At 40.8% G+C, this 19,662-nt stretch overlaps 1 protein-coding gene across 1 annotated transcript in view; it reads right to left on the bottom strand.

The window, feature by feature from the left end:
* Positions 1–7,600: 7,600 nt before the first annotated feature.
* PPP1R14C (protein phosphatase 1 regulatory inhibitor subunit 14C) overlaps positions 7,601–19,662 on the bottom strand; it is a 55,823-nt gene continuing 43,761 nt past the window's right edge. Inside the window, exons 2-4 of the mRNA XM_054396539.1 lie at positions 15,390–15,473; positions 14,258–14,290; positions 7,601–7,675 (exon numbers count right to left, since the gene is read on the bottom strand). Of these exons, the coding sequence (XP_054252514.1) occupies positions 7,601–7,675; positions 14,258–14,290; positions 15,390–15,473 (192 nt within the window). The remainder of the gene's footprint in view (positions 7,676–14,257; positions 14,291–15,389; positions 15,474–19,662) is intronic.

Consider the following 19,662-nt stretch of genomic DNA (forward strand, 5'->3'; position numbering starts at 1 on the left):
TGCTTTTTTTTCAGAAGAACACCAAGATTTCCATTTGGCAAGCCTATGTGCTTGCCACCTAATTCTGTTTCATTCCTTGCACTACACCCTCAGGTTTCTAAGCAAAAACATTTGTGAGGCTACGGACTCCACTGAAATATCTTTCAGATATTTGGGGGGAAAACCCCAAAACTACAAAGACCACATTTTTTTGTTTTGGTCATCCATCTGCCCTCCATCCCCCACACTCCACTCCCCACCCAGAATGAAATAGAAATTGTTTGATTAGCTATGGGAGCTTTGCTCTCTCATAGTACGTGGCTGAGTGGTATTCATACACTGATGAAGGCTTACTTGGGGAAAAAATGAAGCAGAAATAGAGTAAGCTCCATCAGTATAAGGCTATCATTCAGAAGACACTAAGATTTATAGTAGCCTTTCTAGTCTTTTGGATTGATTTGGTATTGGCAGCAGAGCCTCTGTGACACAAGTAACACCACACAGAATCACAGAATTAACCAGGTTGGAAAAGACCTTCAAGATCATTAAGTCCAACCTATCAACCAACACCATCTAATCAACTAAACCATGGCACTAAGTGCCTCATCCAGTCTTTTCTTAAACACTGCCAGGGATGGTGAGTCCACCACCTCCCTGGGCAGCCCATTCCAATGGCTAATCACTCTTTCTGTGAAGTATTTCTTCCTAACATCCAACCTAAACCTCCCTTTGTACAGCTTGAGACTGTGTCCTCTCTTTCTGTCATAGGCTGCCTGGGAGAAGAGACCAACCCCCACCTGGCTCCAACCTCCCTTCAGGCAGTTGTAGACGGCAATAAGGTCTCCCCTGAGCCTCTCCTTGTCCAGGCTAAACAACCCCAGCTCCCTCAGCCTCTCCTCATAGGGCTTGTGCTCCAGACCCCTCACCAGCCTCGTTGCCCTTCTCTGGACACGTTCAAGTATCTCAGTATCCTTCTTAAACTGAGGGGCCCAGAACTGGACACAGTACTCAAGGTGTGGCCTAACCAGTGCTGAGTACAAGGGCAGAATGACTTCCCTGCTCCTGCTGGCCACACTATGCCTGATACAGGCCAGGATGCCATTGGCTCTCTTGGCCACCTGGGCACACTGCTGGCTCATGTTCAGCTGGCTGTCAACCAGTACCCCCAGGTCCCTTTCTGCCTGGCTGCTCTCCAGCCACTCCGACCCCAGCCTGTAGCACTGTGTGGGATTGTTGTGGCCAAAGTGTAGAACCTGGCACTTAGATGTGTTAAATCTCATGCCATTGGACTCTGCCCATCTGTCCAGTCTGTCAAGGTCCCTCTGCTGAGCCCTCCTCCCCTCTAACAGATCAACACCTGCCCCCAGCTTGGTGTCATCTGCAAACTTATTGATGATGGACTCAATCCCCTCATCCAGATCATCAATAAAGATACTGAATAGGATGGGGCCCAACACTGATCCCTGGGGGACACCACCAGTGACAGGCTGCCAGCTGGATGTGGCACCATTCACCACCACTCTCTGGGCCTGGCCCTCCAGCCAGTTCCTCACCCAGCACAGAGTGCTCCTGTCCAAGCCACAGCCTGACAGCTTGGCCAGGACTTTGCTATGGAGGACAGCACCAAAGGCTTTGCTGAGGTCCAGGTAGACTACATCCACAGCCTTCCCCACATCCACCAGGTGGGTTACCTGATCATAGAAGGAGATCAGGTTGGTCAGGCAGGACCTGCCCCTCCTAAATCCATGCTGGCCGAGCCTGATCCCTTGGCCATCCTGCAGGTGCTGTGTGATTGCACTCAAGACAACCTGTTCCATAGTCTTGCCTGGTACCAAGGTCAGGCTGACAGGTCTGTAATTCCCTGGCTCCTCCTTCTGGCCCTTCTTGTGGATGGGCATCACATTGGTCAGTTTCCAGTCATCACCAGATGACATATCCCCACTTTCTCTGAGGAGTGAAAGGTCCTTAAGAGTCAAGTCCTTTGAATGGAGAAAAAATTAATGCAGGCTGTAGACAAATGCACCACAACAGTATGGAGGCAGTAGATGCTAAAACTGATTTAGTAACTATTGCTCTGATAGGCTTAAAATTAAGACTAGTGAGGCAACAGAAAACATGAAGCTCACTGAAAATTGTTAGTTGCAAGAACTAGGTGCAAAAATGCCTGAGGGCCCACTTTAGCATGGGTTGAGCTCAACTCCATTCTCAGTATGGTGAGATAGACAAACAAGATGTGATCCTTCACATGTCTACAGGCATTAGGCAATGAACTGTCCCCCTCTGCTCAATGTTGTCCAAGTATGCTAGAAGCAACCCTCAAGCAGCATCCAGAAGTCCTTTATTGTGGCAAGTCTTATGACACACCTAAAGCCTACCTATCAGACTACCACAGTGGTAGTTCACTAAATCAATTCTAGTGCCTTTGTCTCAAGCACTATTATAGCATGCTGTAGTCTTAGCATGGTTCTGACTCTATGCCATGATGGTGCTTGAGACAGAGGCACTAGAATCAATTCAGTGAACTACCACTATAGTGAGGAAAGACATTTGAGTTTACTACCAAACAAAACCTCCAAAAGAAGATTCAGTCTTCTGAGTAGCTAATTTTCTTTAATTTTTGAAGAGCTAATAACATTTTTCCTGGAAAACAGAAGGGTCTGTAAGTAGTACACATTAATAGCTCAGAGAATCTGGTCATTGATTTTACTGAAAAAAATAACACAAAATCCCATGAGTACCATTAGAAATGTCAAATTCAAGATTTCAGAAACACTCTGCACTTACACTGAGGGCAGAATTCTACAGTGGCTAGAATAAATTCTGCAGCTCTAGGTACCTCCTATGTACATTCTTGCTTCTTCATTTTCTCTCGCTTTTGAAAGCAACTTTAATTACATTGATATTTTTTTGCTTACAGTCAGAAAATGAGAACAAAAAGGTAGCATGGAATTCAAGTAAGTAGCAGAGTTGTATGTAATATGTATATAGCTGGTACTAGTAATCTGATGAGTACTGCATGTGACATGGCCACAACACATACATACACAAATCGCTTCACTTGTTCCCTCCGTTTTACAAAACTAAAAAATAAAATTAAAAAAACAAGCAGATGGATAGAGTTTTAAGGCCTTTGATTACATTGTCTGAACCAAATAACTTATCTAATGAGATCTTACATAGAAAAGCATTGAATTTCAGTTTGGGGATCCTTGTAAAGGGTGATCTCACCTATTCCCTCAGTAGCAAGCACAAAGGACTCCTCACACTCATCATCAAGGTGCTCTGTCTATGTTCTTCCACACTTCAAGTCTCCTTCCTTTATCTCCCAGGCATTTCTTCTCCTTATGCTTTTCTCCAATACATCAAAACCCTTACATCTCTGATTTTCTTTCCATACAGAAATACATGCAAGCAAAGCAAGACTTATTTCAGCTTTCTTAATGGCTAAACATGTAATTGGTTTCAGCAATTTTTTTCCCTACACTTCCCAGCACTTGATATTCTCCATCTCTAAATCTCAACATCCTTGAAAGAGCACTGTATGCAACTACTTAGTACTTGCTTTACATCTGTGCATGATGCTAACAATGACAAGCCTTATGTGGTAAAGAAGCAACAAATCCTTTTGTTACAGTACTTCAGGAGTTCGAGTTCAACTCTTTGTTCAGACTGAGACCTGTATCATTTCTAGTTTCCAAGCAACAGGCTCTCTGATGATGCAACCCACATTATTTTTCACCCTGTAGGTCCCTGTTTATATTAAGGCTGTCTTAGATCAGCAAAACCATCATAGAAATAGATTACTGAGTGATTCTGATTTCACATACAGTATTATACCCCTGCCAGGGTAAAGCACTAAAGGTTCTTACCAAGACTCATTTTCAAAGAGCTTGAACTGCACAAAAGGAAGAGATATTTTGCTCCTGCTTTTCTTGGTCATGGTCTCCAAGAATAGGGAAAGTTTCCCCCACATTTTCCCGAGATATCCCCTGCACAAATGGCAATTTTTAGGAGTAAAACTCACCACAAGAATAGTAGGGGGAAGGGGCAGAAACAAAGCTGGCAGAAGAACAGCTCGTCTCCTTTCTTCTGTGCCACAGGACTATACTATCCTGTCACTGCAGCCTCACAAGGCACACTGAATGATACAAGCACTTTCTTCCTCTTTCTAAGCCAACTGGAAGAGCAGCCACAGGAGATATCATACTGTCAGCTCCTGCTGTAAAACATACAAAGGCTAATTATGCCATGAAGCAGACCCCAGAAACACACGTTCTAGCAGGCAATCTCTACACTGGAAAGGCACTTCAATATCAAAACAAAAACCTCAGCTTCACTACATGTTTATAAGAAGGAACTTCAGTTCTTTTCATCACTCACTTAAAGCCCAGAGGAAACTCTCACTGCAGCCACACTTGGTCCCCCTCATGAAAAGTGTCCAGCCAAGGCATTGAAGAGCCTGGGCTGTAAGATTTAATTTCAGATTGTTTTAGTAACAGTGTGCCATTGATATGCCCCATGAATATTGCCCAGAGCCAAGAACACCCACACAGTATAAAGACATAAAGCACAATGAAACCTTAAGTGAATGAGTCACTTACACCAAGGCCAAGAGTATCTCCATTAAGTAAAAAAGTGGCAAAAATGAGACCCTGTAAGGCTCCAGTAAGATCAGGCCAGCTGTAAACAAATGCTATTTAGTTTGGTTTTGCTTACTGACACTTGTAAGACAGTGCAGCATGTAAAAGTGGAGTAAGGGAAACCCTTCACAGAAGTGACTGCCCACTCATATAAGACAAGAACATAGTAAAGACTGCCCCAGTTTTCGTCATTTCTAAGCATATCACCAAACCAATTGGTTTTAGAAGGGGCAGACTGCTATTTTCTGCAGCTTCTTCAGTGCAAGACAAATACGACAAAAGTTGCAAATGTGTGATGTGCAGTTGACCAGGCATTTTTTAGTCAAGGAATGCAAGGGAAAAAATATTCGTGGAGTAGCATTTTGTTGCAGGAGGTGAGAATTGATGTAGTTGCCATCACTTGACGTTTCTGATTTTGCACACCACTATTCTAAAGGGAGGAAAAAAAATATTTTAAATAAGTCACAAACATCTGTGGATGTGGAAATTGCTAGAACCTCTAATGTTCAGACTTCAGATTGTTTCTAAATATCATCTACAAAATGTAGCAGCTGTAACCAGCTCAGAGGTTGAGCAGGTGTATTGTGTGCTTTCAGTTGTTTCAGCCCATATGTTAAATGCACATGAATGAATATGTCAGGGAAAAGTACCCACAACCAGACAGCATTTCAGACACGAGCTCAGAATTCTAAGCATTGCTCGTAAGTCTCAAATTAGAAGCTTTTTTTCCAGTTTGGACATATCTTAGTGTTCACAAAACACCCTCGATGGTTTACAAACCAAAGGCTTACCAGTACAAACCTGTGACAGACTATGCCTAGTCAAACATCAGAAGTTTGCAGTAACTAAGATTTCTAACACCATTGATTTCTGACTTTGGAGTTAAGTGGGGGGGGGGAATCAATAGGCCCCTTACTTGGGAAGCTTTTACTGTAACTCCCCTCCAAAATGTGATACTGATACAAACCTGTTAATTTAGGTCTGCCTACCCCAGATCTTCCACAAGGAGCATGGATCAAGGAGACAATTTCCTTGTGGCAACAGATCATTCACATGGGCCTCTTAAAGAGCCAGTGACATCCCACTGATAACACTGACAACTGCAGTGGGAAATCCCAAACAAAACCAGACAAAATCACAACCTCCTTCCCATTCTCCCGGAGCACGGATTTCACTTCACAGTTTTAAAAGTTTTTGCTGGAAAATTCAGGAAGCCAAAGATCTTGAATTACAACTTCAACAAGATACGAGATTTAAACATACGGTGCTGCAGGCAAACCAACGAGTTGCTGGAAATTCTTGAGAATTCAGAGAGGTGCAGAAGGAAAGAAAGGTAGAGTGCTTGCTGAAACACTCCCTTCTGCTACACCTTTAGTAGAGAACTGAAATCCACCCAGTGCAAGTCACCCTCAACATTCACTTCTGGTGGAAGGAAAAAAGGAAGCAGCAGCATTTACCTGGCAGTTTTCAGGAGGTTTCCCCACCCCCCCCCCCCTCCTGTTTAAAAAGCTCCCAGGGCACACAAAGGGAGACCTTATCTGCAGATGATTTTCAAAAGTGAAGCTGGGTACCAGGTTACAGTAGTTTGAGTGATAGCTGGGCACAATAAAAGCCAAATGGGGTCTATACAGCTGGATTCCCATTTACTTACCACCTCACAGGTTTCTTTTTTGATGAACAAGTCCATTTACCAACCTACTCAGCAACAGTAGTCTTGTAAAGTGTACATGTAACAAGTCACAAGTTCTTCCATTTATTTGAGTAAATATCTGGTAAATAAAATCATCAGTAAACATTACAAAATTAAATACATTAAAAAAAGCTTGCCAGTATACATAAAATTCACAAACATGTATTTCTTTTGAAAAATAAAATATGTTCAGAGCACCCTTGATATAAAATGCCTGACTAGTGTCACCTACCAGCATATGGTAGCTTATTGAACATTTCTGTTAGGACATTTTCAGGATGGAGCAGGCATCTCTCTTCCGTTCTCACTTTTACAAGTAAGAGAGCCAAAGCTACGAAGTTTTCCCACTCCTCATGGCAGAGCCATAAACAAATATTCTAATATTCTTTGCCTGCCTTAGTAGGCAAGGAATCTGCATTTGATTAAGATCACATCACTGAACGCAAGACAGTGCCTGTAATTAATTTTGCTGGCACTGCCTTTCCTTCACTGTGAAGCAGCTTTTAAATGGTGATGGACATTTCCCTAGATATCACTGTAGGCCTGTATTCAGTATAGGTTAGCACAGTTCTAAGACAGCATGAGGTGGAGAGGAAATGATCTGGCAAAGCATGAAGGTCAGTCAAATAACTTTAAGTTTAGAAATTAAGCCCTTAAAATTCCCACTTCTTATATGCTGCAGTCTAAACAAGGAGATATGATGAAATTCTTCACTGGGCTGCTTTAAGGGTATTTAGAAAACTGGCAGCATTCATTTTAGTAATCTAAATTGGTACCTTCTGGTAACAAATTTGCAATAATCACCATTTAAATAATTTACTGTACTTTTCCTTCCATCCATGTGAAACAGTATTCACAACCCACTTTATAATTTATGTACAGACAAGCACAAGAAATTTGACATCCATGAGTTAAATGTACAACCAACTTGAAAAATGTTATCCAACTAGTTGCATGGAGAAATATCCTAGCTCTGTAAATTTACAAGATCTTCTGGTTCACCATGTAGGCTTGCTGCCCCTCATCACTAATAACTCTTGGATTCTTCACTTGCTTCAGTAATCCTCTAGTGAAAGTTAAGCAGCATCCAAATCGTTGATATTCTTGATTAAGAAAATTAGACACTTAAAAAAGAACCCTTAAAACACACCAAAAAAAAATATATAATTCCTTGAGTCAAAACTGAATTAAATCAAAAAAAGTTGTGGAGAAATACAACAATAAAGGTCTTGTATTCAAAGTCCCATTTCCCTTGCCATGTCTTTTACAGAGTGCTACTACTTTGAATTATTTATATACTCTTCTTTTGAGGGGGGCTGAGTTTCCTCATTCCTCTTATCCGAGTTAGCAGCTCTTTGATAAATTCCTAGGAATAAAGATCAGAAAATATGAGTAATTTTTATGATCCCATAATACCACGATTTTCAGTTTAAAAAAGAAATCAAAGCAAACTATGCGTTTTCATTTAAGCTTTTACTGCTAAGCTGGAATTTCTCTGGCCTAATCTCCAGGAACCTTATATGCATATACTCATCACACAGTGGAGGTGCAACAACCATCTTTTCCTCTGCACAAGTGCTCGGGCTCAGGTGCTAGTCATCTTTCTGGCATTTACTACAAAGGGCCTTCTACCAGCTATTGAATCAAGCAAAATCTACAGCTGGATACAGTGCAAATAGTCAAGGTAGACTTTCACAGTTTAAGACTACTCAGAAATCAGCACTCCTGCCACAGAGGTGTTTCCCTTATCACTTTCCATGCCGGCACTAGCACCTTGGCTGGCTGTATACTCAGCTGAAGCAGAAGACTCTACTTTTTCCTCTTGTCATGCTATTTTTCTAAGCTGGCTCAGCTCTCTGACAAGGCTGACCACTAAGGACCAGGAACAATGAGTCAGAGGTAGGACCAGTGGCTAAAGTTAAATTAAAAAATGTTGTAGAGCTCAGCAAATGAGATTATTCTGAAAATAAATGAACAAACTAACAAATAAATACATTGTGGACCATTCTTTATTCACAGGGACATCTTTCCTAGTTCCAGCACGTTTTCTTTTTTAAATTGTAAGTCTATTCTCCCACAGAATTGCACCATCACCTCAAATCTTCTTGATATGCAATTTCTTATAACAACTGCAGATGCATTAAAAGCTCTGTCACCCCTTTGCTGTCAAATTGGGAGAATAACATTTACCCACAGTACTATGTATACACCTACAAAAAAGTTCTTAGCATGAAATCTAAACATGGAATGTGATTATGGATTTAGTCAGTCAAGTTGCTGTAAAGGGACAAAACCTGTGACTTCCTGGCAGAATGCCTGAGGCTAAAATTTCCATGAACAAGGTCACTACCTAAATGACAATACAGTACAGTTCAAAGAAGTCACACTGAGACACATTATCTGGGTGCTACACCATGCATTAATAAAATATCTGGAAATACGTATTTTGATTGGAGAAAGATGTCAGGTTTTTCTAGATGGACAACAGTACTGGCAGGTATCACCCCAGCAGAGCAATTTACTTTTCTGCCAGTTTATGCACGTCTGCACTGCACCGCACGTCTGCACTGCACCGCACGTACTGTTGCGCCAACGCTAGCTGTGGCTTCAACTAAGAGCAGCAAGGGCAGAGCAACAGATATGTCAGGGTGAGCTCCCAAACACTCCCATTCCATCCTCTAGAAGCTATCTTTTTCCATACAGACACAAGCCACCACAACAATATCCACTCTAAACTTCCCAGAGTACAGTATTTATCCATTCAGAGTTTAGGAAAAGGAGCAAGACAGGTTTGCTGTAAAAAATCACAGCTTTCGATGCACGATGCATTGGTTCTGTGTTATCCTTTCATCATTGCAAAGACCTGCTAGATAATGCAACGCTAATGTCACATGGTGGTCTTCACAACAAATTTTAGGATTTTTTACTTACAATCCAAACTCAAATGAAGCTCTGCAATGAAACCATACAAGTATTCTCTAGAAAGTGATTTTTGAAAGATTATTTGGGATTAATGCAATTAGCTTTCCCTTTCAACATCCTTTTACATAAAAAGCTAAACTCCCATGCCAAAACATCAGATTAAAACCACTTTGGGGAACGAATGGGTTGAAGTTCAGTTCATCCCTCTGGAAGACTTTACTATAGTCATTTGTTAAAGCTGCAAATACTCTACACCACATCACCATCAAGGCAGCAACGAGACACTGCAACTGGAAACTGTCCAACTGCTTCACAGAAGTTGAAAGAGCATTACAGGAAGGGGCATCTGACAGGGAAATCTATGGTATTCTGGACCCACTAAGGCTAACCCCATTTGAGACACATCTCTATCATTTCTCTGTCTGTTTCCTCGCACAACTCCGAAGAGTTTGAAGCAAGTTTTCTCTGGACATGAAATGCAGACAGGGTCAGTCGCTTTTCAGTATGCTACATCTAGGGAGTGGAGTTCCTCCCCTTAGATTCTGAAGTGGTACCACAAGTACCTTTTGCAAAATAAGATATTTACTTGAGATTGTCAAGCAACTTTCACACCATCTATAAACTTTGTATTGCTGTCAAAATGCACCTAACTGTAGGGGCAGACCCCCAAGCAGATCTGTGAATTTTCAGGTATCATGAAGATTAAAGATATTTAATTTCTTTGCTATGTTCATTGCTAACATGAGACTCAGAATTCCCAATGCCCTGTATTTAGATTCTCCATTGCATAGACAGAGCCAAGGCAGCAACTTGAAAAAGATCTGAGTGGGATTTTCCACAGGTGACATACAGCCAGCCGGCTCCAAGTGAAGCAATTGCCTGCACTGGCACATGGGTGATGCAGGATGACGCTCTGTTACTTGCTCTTTTTCAACCACAAATGTTCAGGTCCAAGATTTGATTATGGCACTGATTTTGCAGATAGCATACCCTTTAAGTTTGTGCAGCTCTAAAAACGAATTGCTGTTCTTTCATGAAGACTACATGATATGTACTGATAGGTATGATAGCAACAAAAGAGAAGAGGAAGTGGAAAAAAAGTAAATTATCTGAAGAATACTTCTAGCACTGTTTAATTTTGCATGGTGAGAAGACCATCATCATGTGTCAAGGCACTGTCCACATCTGAGATCCCAAAGCCTATGCCTTGAGTCAGGTAGCTACTCACCTTCAACAAGTGCAACTTAACGACATGCAGCAAGGAGAGCATGGCTCAAGTAAAACAATGTAAAGCATAAATATAAATCATATATTGCAATGGTTAACAGTTTGCTAGTTACCAAATGTATCTTGGCTACTGGGTTGTTTTGGGCTTTTTTTTTTTTACTACTTATGTTTGTAGAAACAGCCAAGTTGGCAAATTGTGCCTAGAAGTTATTTTTATTTTCTGGCACAATTTACAAAGCTAACTTTTGATGACTGAATGACACATCAGTCATATTCCTTATGAATCTTGATTACCAAATCAACATTTTAATTTAAGGATCATTAACGTAAACTTAAATGGCACCCAGAAGTCATACACTTTCCCCGATTAATTTTTGGTTGCCTTGTTTGGGTAAACTACATGAGTCTACAACAAAGTTCCCATATTAAGCATATGTCCATGCAAACAGCCACAACTGCTACCTTAGGAAAGCTTTGACTATTTTAGAGCATGTTAAACAATCTAGCTATATTTCCCTTAGAAGAACAGTTTCACAAGCAGTTTCTCATAAGTTACCATCAGCTATCTTTAGCCAATTCATTAAAGAGGCTGAGAACTCCTACCTTTCAAATGACCTGGAGAACTCTGCTTCTGATAAATCAGTCCACAGAATATGCAAAAATCCCTCAGTCTTTCCTTAATCATTAGTTTGGAAGATGCTATGCAAAACAGACTTAACAAAAATTCAAGCATATTTCTTGTGTTTTGTTTTCATTTGTGATGGTTTGGGTAGGGTTTCTTGGGGTTTTTTGGTGGGGTATTTTTTGGTGGGGTTTTGGTTTGGATATTTTGGTGGTGGTGGTTTTTATGTTTGGTTGGTTTTGGTATGTGTTTTTTTCTTTTTATATATATTTTTGTTTCTTTCTTTCTTTTTTAAAAAATACATGGGATAAAAGCTTTAAGTTAAACTTTCTGCCTGCACTATTTTTCCTTATGTTCTGAACAGCAAAAGCATCATAGCGCATAAATGTTTCCCCAGCTGGGGATTACTGTCTTTTGCAAACCATAGAACTCTTGATACTAAAATCCCTATCATGCTTGATTGACTGTATATGTGTCAGGAAAAATTCCATCAGCTTATCTGCACAAATCTTCTAGAAATCCTTTTACAAACCAATTACCTCAGTAGCTTTGAATGATCTGCAAATATGAAAGGATTGCAGATTTTCTAGGCAAGGTGTGGACTCTCATATAGCAAGTTTAAGCCAGCTCAAAGGCTGCTCCTAGTGATTGGGGTTTTTTTTCAACCTGCCACATGCAGACTGTTTTTAAGTGACCTAGGTTAAAAGTCCTGCAGTATTGCTGGGATTATGCTATTGATGAAATTACTCCAGTTTTGGCACTTATCCTCACAAAGAGTGGGTTAGGTACTCCTCAGCTTGACTATCTCAAAAGATTGACAAGATGGATATTATCCCAGGTAAAAGAACTGTCTCCATCCCATCAGCAGATGACTAAAGAGACAAGTCACAAGTCCAGTATTAGAATCTCACCATGATCCAAGTGCCTTGAAGGCAAACATGTATCTAGGATGTTGTTTCCTGTGAACTGCTGTGTCATCTTAATCTACAAACATGGCACAAATACTTGCTACAGTTCTTGTGCCAGGAGCACCCAGCCCAGGAGGGGGTGGGCTGAAAAGAACCTAGCCCCCAGGTAGACAAAGAAACCTGACCCAGGTGGGCAGAGAGACTTGGTCCCCCCCCTCCCAGGGGAAGGGATCCCTGGGTCAAAATCTATTCCACTCCAACCTCCTGTCCACAGCCTTTTAAAGTGGAGACATTTCCTGTCTCTCTCTTGCCCCTGTCCTCGCTTGCCCGAGACACTGCTCCTGCTGCTCCAGCTATTGCGGCAAGCATGTGGTGGGGCCTGTTCCATGCTGCATCCAAATTCCTAGGGACTGCATCTAAAGAGAATCCACATTGCATCCAGAGAATCTTTTGCCAGCTGTGCCTGGTTTTGTACCTATTTTTATTTACCCTTTTTCCTTATACTCTTGTAGCCTTCCTTTTACTCAAATGCCTTTTATATTTTTGTTAAACTTACATTTTTAACTTCCAAATCAATTCAAGACTCTTTCTTCTGTAATTTTACTTCTCTTTTCTCCTGCCTAATTTGTTTTCCCCTACCAGGGAAAAGGAAGAGGGGAAGCAATCTAAAACTGTTCCATTTGGGCTTTTGGACTCCAGGAAAGCTTAAACCACAACAGTTCTATGACAAAGGTTTCCTGTGGAAAACTCACTAACATCTGTCACATACCCTTACCAGAGCTCTGAAATTTATCCTTGTGTTAGGTATCAAGGCTTGGAACTAAGAAAAAAAATCATATTACATGTTCAGTGAAAGAGGAAGAAGGATAATTGATTCTTTGTCTTCATGTGCTTTCAGTTAACGTGAGAGATAAAAGGTCATCACATTAATGGCTGCTAAATTCTTCCTAAATTTTTCCTCCCACCTACTCATGACCCCCACTGTGACAAGAACTATGTCAGGCTCCACATGCTGCATCAGTCCACAAGTCTGTCTCTTGGTGTAAGAAGGCTGGAGGAGACTGACAGTGATCATCTGTAGTAGGGCATTACTACAGTGAGACAGCTTATTTTCTGGCCTGGCATCTCCATAATGGAAGACATGTTACCTGCTGTGAAGAAACCAAGGTACAAACAGACCAAGCTATACAAGAGTTAAAATGCAGGTCTTGAAGTCAGTTCTCTGCACTGTCAAAAGTTGGTACCAGTAACTGCAATAGCAAACCTGGAGAATTTCCCCAGTCTACCACAGGAACTGATGCCACAGAAATCAATAAAAACATAAAGACCCTAAAGAAAATAACTTATACAAGTGTTCCACTTCTACCAGTGGTTCTTCGTGACAGCCTGACTATCCTTAAGCCCCAGTTGTTGAAGTGGCTACAGCTGCAGATGTTACAAAGGAACCAAGCTATATGAAGTCTTGTTTCAAAACCCAAATACCTGGCTTCTAGTAAAGCACAGTCGAAAGGTCTCTGAGTAGAGGAATATTTTAAGCCACCCACTCTGTTAAATACTGAGCAGCCGCCACTGATGGGAAAGCACTGACTCAGTAATTTTTAACCCAGAAACTGACCCACAACCTGGACTTCCTTATTTATAATGAGTCCAAGTTTTTGTTACAGTATTTGCTCTTCCTAGTAAACACACACTGCTATATGAGAGGTAGACTGTATTTGCACTGGGCACATTAATGACTACTCAAGTTGAATACTGAACTTAATCCTGTTAGTTCAGGTTACCCCACAATTGTATTCAAACCCATTCACAAAAGGGCTGAGCCACATATCTACAGACCTGTTCCCAGAATAAACAACTTCAGTCTCAGAGAAAAAAAAATTAAATGTCTTCACATTGAAAAGCACACAGTCCAGCTCTCAAGTTAAAATGTCATGCAAATATAGTAGGGTTGTAACTATGTTATGACAATTGTGTTTAGTTCTCTTGTAACATGACAGATTTAAGCATCAGTTAATAAGGACCTTATAAAAGACAATATTGATACTTCAGATGGAATGATCAGTAGTTCCTCCACAGGACCCAGCCCTGTTCCTACTGCAGTCAAGTGACAAGCACAAAACATTGCCAGGCTATAAAGCCTCAAGCCCAGCACTTCCTCATTAATATGTCTATATTTACTATTTATCAGCAATGTTTGTTAAAAGTTCCTTTAGCTTGAGCATAGATACACTTTCCACATGCGAATAGTATTTAAGAAAAGTCTTTTTACCTCTGTTGGTTTGTAGCAATCTACAAGAGTTTCCTAGAAGCAAAATATGAAAGTGTCAGTTCCAGTACAGAACAACAGTGAATACAAACAAGCCTACAGTATGAAACCTAGCAAGACAATAGCAAGAGAAAAGGAGCAAGAACCAGGAATCACTGGACAAAGACAATACTGAAATCCAAGTAATCTTTGCTCCTTAGGTCAAATGATTTGCAACAGGAGAGAAACGATGGCTTCCTCCTCCAGCTTGGAAGTTACAAAATTTCCTTTCTCCAAGAAAAACAGGAGAATCTAAATACATTTCTCCCAGTAATACACATGTGAAAGGTAGCTTTCTGTGAGGGCACCACCCCCTTGTAGTACAGAAACACAGAAGTTAGCTAGGTCAGGCATTCCTAGCAGGGCAGCTGCAGCAGCCACTTTAGGCAGAAGCAAAGCTATTTATGAATTCTGAGTAAACAGCCTGGGGCCATGCCCCATATCTCTGTGGCTGGGCAGTAGGAACTGAGAAAAATGTGCCTGCAGGCACTGCACATCAGATGTAGTGCCTCTAAGTACCATGTTAGTCACCTCCCAGAAGTTAGCTGAGGGCAAACCACTGCTCTGGGACCTGTTTCCTTCCTTTAGCACATCTGAAAAGAATATTAACAGAGACGCTAGCTAGTATAGACAAAGAAATAATTTCCAGTATCCTAAGGACAAAGGAGGGTTGCTAGTCTATTTGTATGCATGTGTACACCTTCTGCTGCAGTGAATCACAGAAATTATCTGGTCATCATAACTGCCTCTCAGCTACATAATATTTTTATGTGATTGTTCTTTCTTTTTCTATGCTTTCAGTTTTTCATTTTACATGCTTGTAAAAATATAGAATGAATCTAACTTGTCTCAGCTTATCTCACTGTACTACTGGATTTTTTTGGAACATTTTTACTCCTGTTATCTCTCACCTTCCAGAAATGTTTTATCTGAAAGGATTTTCATTACCTTTGTACAGTCCAGTAGATTAGACTAACCTCACACCTAGAAAGCTCTCAGTTCTAATTCTACGCTTACAGTGGATTCAAGTACAAAATATGTATCCAGATGCATTAAATCAACCACATTCTGATTTAAAATTAGAAAATAATATTACCTGTAATTTGAGAGCTCTCTCCTCTTCATTGGCTGCATCAAGAAGGTCATCGATGTCAATTTCTACATCTGGCATCTCTTCTTCCTGAAAAGCAAAAAGTCCCACTTAGTCCAGAGGGATATCCTTTAATTCACCTCAAAAGCAGCCTAGTGATAGCACACATAACCTCATCTGCCTGAAGTCAGATAAGAAGGAAATCAGCAAGGCACAGTAGCTTGATTCCATAATTCCAGGACAGCAGAAAGACAAGCTTTGGCCACAGAGGGTATGACAGCTCTAACTCAGCAGCACAGGTCATGCTTTTCTCATGGTACTGAGCAAGAGACTGAAAAAGAGGTCGGGGAAGAATTGGATAAAAGCTGCAGCAAGTCACAAAATTGCTTTGAAAACATTCTTAATTACTTATTTTGCTACACTGTGGAAGATCTCCCTTGCTTGAAGTTGGCTTACAAAGACAACATGGATTTCTAGTGCCTGTAATGAAGCACAGTCTAAGGCACAGAGTTATTTGAGAATTTTTTTAAACCTTCTCCACCCGTATACTTATCCATCTGCATCACCACCACATCAGATACATCATTCCCCGAGTCAGAACAACAGTCCACATGGTTTGAAGGGCCCCTGAGCTCTGTAATCCCAGTGAGAGTTTATCATCCACAGATATCATTGTTAGTTCATTTAAAATTATGCAAAAAAAATATTCTGCTGGCCATTTTTTGCATTTGCTCATTATAAAAGGCACTTCAAAATGGTAAAGCAGCACCTCGCTGCACAATCAAAACATTCTGGTCTCAGCCTCTTCCCCACAATAAATCCCACCCGCAGTGTGAGGTCACGGACACAGCTCCTCAGTCACACCTGATCCATCTAAACCAATGCATGGCCACTGCATGAAGCTCTATGTTTCCAAAGGGGAGGGTGGATTGAGAGTCAGGGTGAAGGGGACAAGACCGCTATCCCCAGTAGCTGTTGTCTTGTACCCCAATGATGCTTCTGAAGATCCTTTAAAGAAGCATTTTGACCAAAATGTGGTGGTTCCAGCAATTTGCAAAATTACAACAACTGTGAAATAATTCAATAGCTCCAACAGCAGCTGTTATGGGTAACAGCAAAATTATTACTTGGTAAAAGAAGAATCCAAACATTAGCAAGGAAGATAAATGGGACTGACTTAATCTAACAAAATTAAGCACCAATGTGCCTAACAACTACCTATATCAGAAGTGCCAGCTAAAATGTCAACTGTTCCACATTTATTTGGGTGTGAGGACAGAAGTCGATTACGGTAGAAGGAGAAAGACCATTAAGCTTCTCAATCCCCACCTCTGAAGGAAAATGTGCAAGAACATGATAGCACACCCATGCAGGCTGTTAAATCTAATTAATAAAAACAGATGAAGCATATTCTTTGCCCAATTAGCAGGTTGATTCTTTCAGCCTGCATTTTAGTCAGAAAGGAAGTGTGGGCGTTTGCTGAAATTAATCATAATACTAGTAAATGTAACAATCTGGCAATAAGGGGGTTTCTACCCTAATGTTATAGACTTGTTAGAGCTTTGAACAAGGGTAAAAGGAGACAAAAGAAGTCTTCCACAGATTATAAAGATATTCAGAAAAAGCCATCAGAACTGGAAAGGATTTATTCATAACAATAATGCACTTAGTAGTTTACTGTCCTGACTTTACACTAATTCCCATCACACTTAAAACTAGAAATTCCCCAAATAGACAGTAAACCTCCTAACTATTTAAGCAGCTCATTATAAATACTGTTAAGATAGGGTGCCTGCAGTTACCATTAATAGAGTAAACTTATCAAAATATGCATCCATCGACCTGTGTAAATGCCAAAGGTGAATCTGTGTTCAGAAGAGCTGTTCAGCACATTGAATTTTGTCAGATACACATTTTGAACTCTTGCCTGTCAAAGTTTTTCAGCTTGCCAGAACGCCAAAGTGAAAAGGCACCAGGGAGGGTGAATTTCCTAGAAGACAAAACACTTATTTGCGACCACGCTTCCTTGAAGCTGAGCACTCCTGAAAGGTTTGGTTTACTCTGATTGGTACCAGTCGTGCAGAAGATCTCCTTGCTTCTATTCCTGTTCACTCTCAGCTCTTCTTCAAATCACCTTTCTTGTGCATCTTCAAGGTTCACATTATGCCCCCTCCCGGGAGGTGATGGATCACACCTTGAGTGACCTAGTCTAGTAGAAGGTGTCCACACTCATGGCAAGAGATGATCTTTAAGGTCCCTTCCAACCTAAACCATTCTAGAAATCAGTCCAGAGGACAACTGTACCAGTAAATCACTGAAGTTTTGGTACAAGAGGTAACACAAAGCTCCTCTACACAAAAGAAAGCCGTAACAAAAACAAACGAAGGAGGAGTACTACCAAAACAGTAGACTATAGTTCTCTGACATGCTGCATTCAAGTTACATTTTCTGTAAAAGATGATGTGTATCTTCATCACATCATAGCAAATTTGAACTCTGGTACACAACACAAATGGAGGGGAGAAGCCCAAAAGGTAACTCTGGTACTTGTTTGTTCAAGCAAAATCAAAGCATTTTTTCCCATCTGAACTACTGTGCCTCCATGATCTCAAGTTTTATGTTAGGCATGAAAAACATGCTTAGGTCAGGAGCCTGACCACTCCACAACAGCTGTAATGACAGAGAAAAAAAACTTATGCTTTCTGTTTGCCTGATTTTATTTGCAATATACGTGTGGCTGATCCTACTACAATTAAGCAGGGAAATCCAGGGTAGGCCTTATAGGGGCTGTGCATAGCTGAATGGTGGTCTTGCAAGGGTCTCGTTAGTGCTATGAAGCTGTTCACAAAAATCAAAGCACTGCCATGTTCCGCTCCAGTAAGAGGGAGACAAGGTGCTGCAAATAGTAGATGATGAAGGGGAAAAGAAAGAAAAAGACAGAACAAAAACCATAAGAAGCATGTTGACAGGGAGCAGCCCCCAGAAAAACCGAAATAGAACAAAACCCTTAAATTCAAATAGCTGGGAAAGGGGAAGATGGACATTTCTTTTCAGCACTCTCTCCTGTTTGCATTAACTATGTGGGCAGGACACGAGCTGATTTCTGCTTGAGTATTCACAAGTCAAAAAACACCAGCAAAGTTAGATTTCATGTTATTTAACACATCTTAAGTTCAACCATGTATTGGAAGACAGTCCTGTGGTTATTTAGGTTGCATGAGTTCTCTCCAGGCTACTGGCAAAAGACCTTGGGGCACAGACATGCATTATGTAGTAAACAGTTGTAGCAGTTTAAAGCATTACAACTTCTCCAACTGTTTGCTATTTAGCCTCTGGCAGGGGTGGTCACAGTCCCAGCAGTGAAATGAACAGAAACATTACTTTGTGAGACCAAGGGAAAAGATCTGACAGCTTCTGAAGCCACTTCCTACAACAGTTTATGCCAAAGGACTGAATTTTGCTGAGGCAGCTAAAAAATACCTGCACACTCTAGTCTGCTGACCCTGGGACACTGCAAGAGTGGATCTGACATTGTTACTAGTATTTACTAATTAAACAGTTATCTGGGGCTTTAAAATTTAAAGCACATTAGTTGCCCTATGAATTATTTCCCACTATAAATCATGCTCCCAAATTAGCCTGCTGCCCCTCATGCTCACTGCCTATTCACTGTCCATCATCCCATTTGCAGTACTGGAAAACAAAGGAGTAATTTTCTTTAGTTTTTACTTCAGATTTTAATATTGGGAGAGAAAGGAGAAGTGCAGCAAGAAAAAAGTTAAAGCCATAATTTGTTCAGTGAGATAGGAAGCAACTTGACAGCAAGAGAAAAATTAAGAAAAAGGAGGGAAAGACCACCTTACGATTTGGACATATGAAAGTCTCAGATTGGATGAATCAGAGATTTCTCTCCAAGTTCTGGAAGATGGCAAGCATAAGTGATCAAAAAATCAAACTAGAAAAACAGGACCAGATCTTCTAGAAGTATCCATTTAATAGATTAAAAGATTAGCCCAATAGAGTTAGCTCTAAACAAGTTCAGCTGCAGATATGGATGGCACTGCCCCAATGTAAGACAATGCTTTAAGTCTCAATGCCAAAAATTATCCAGAGGAGAAGTTCTTCTTATAGAAAAATGGGTGAGATTATGGATGGATTACACTTAGTATAGGTAAAAGAATACTACCAAATAGGCATTTGTATGAAAAAAGGGGAAACCCATGTGGCCCTCATTTCAAAGCATTCCATTGTTTCAGGGGACTTATGGGTCAGGATGAAA

This window comes from Indicator indicator, chromosome 2 (assembly GCF_027791375.1).
Source record: "Indicator indicator isolate 239-I01 chromosome 2, UM_Iind_1.1, whole genome shotgun sequence".
Taxonomy (NCBI): domain Eukaryota; kingdom Metazoa; phylum Chordata; class Aves; order Piciformes; family Indicatoridae; genus Indicator; species Indicator indicator.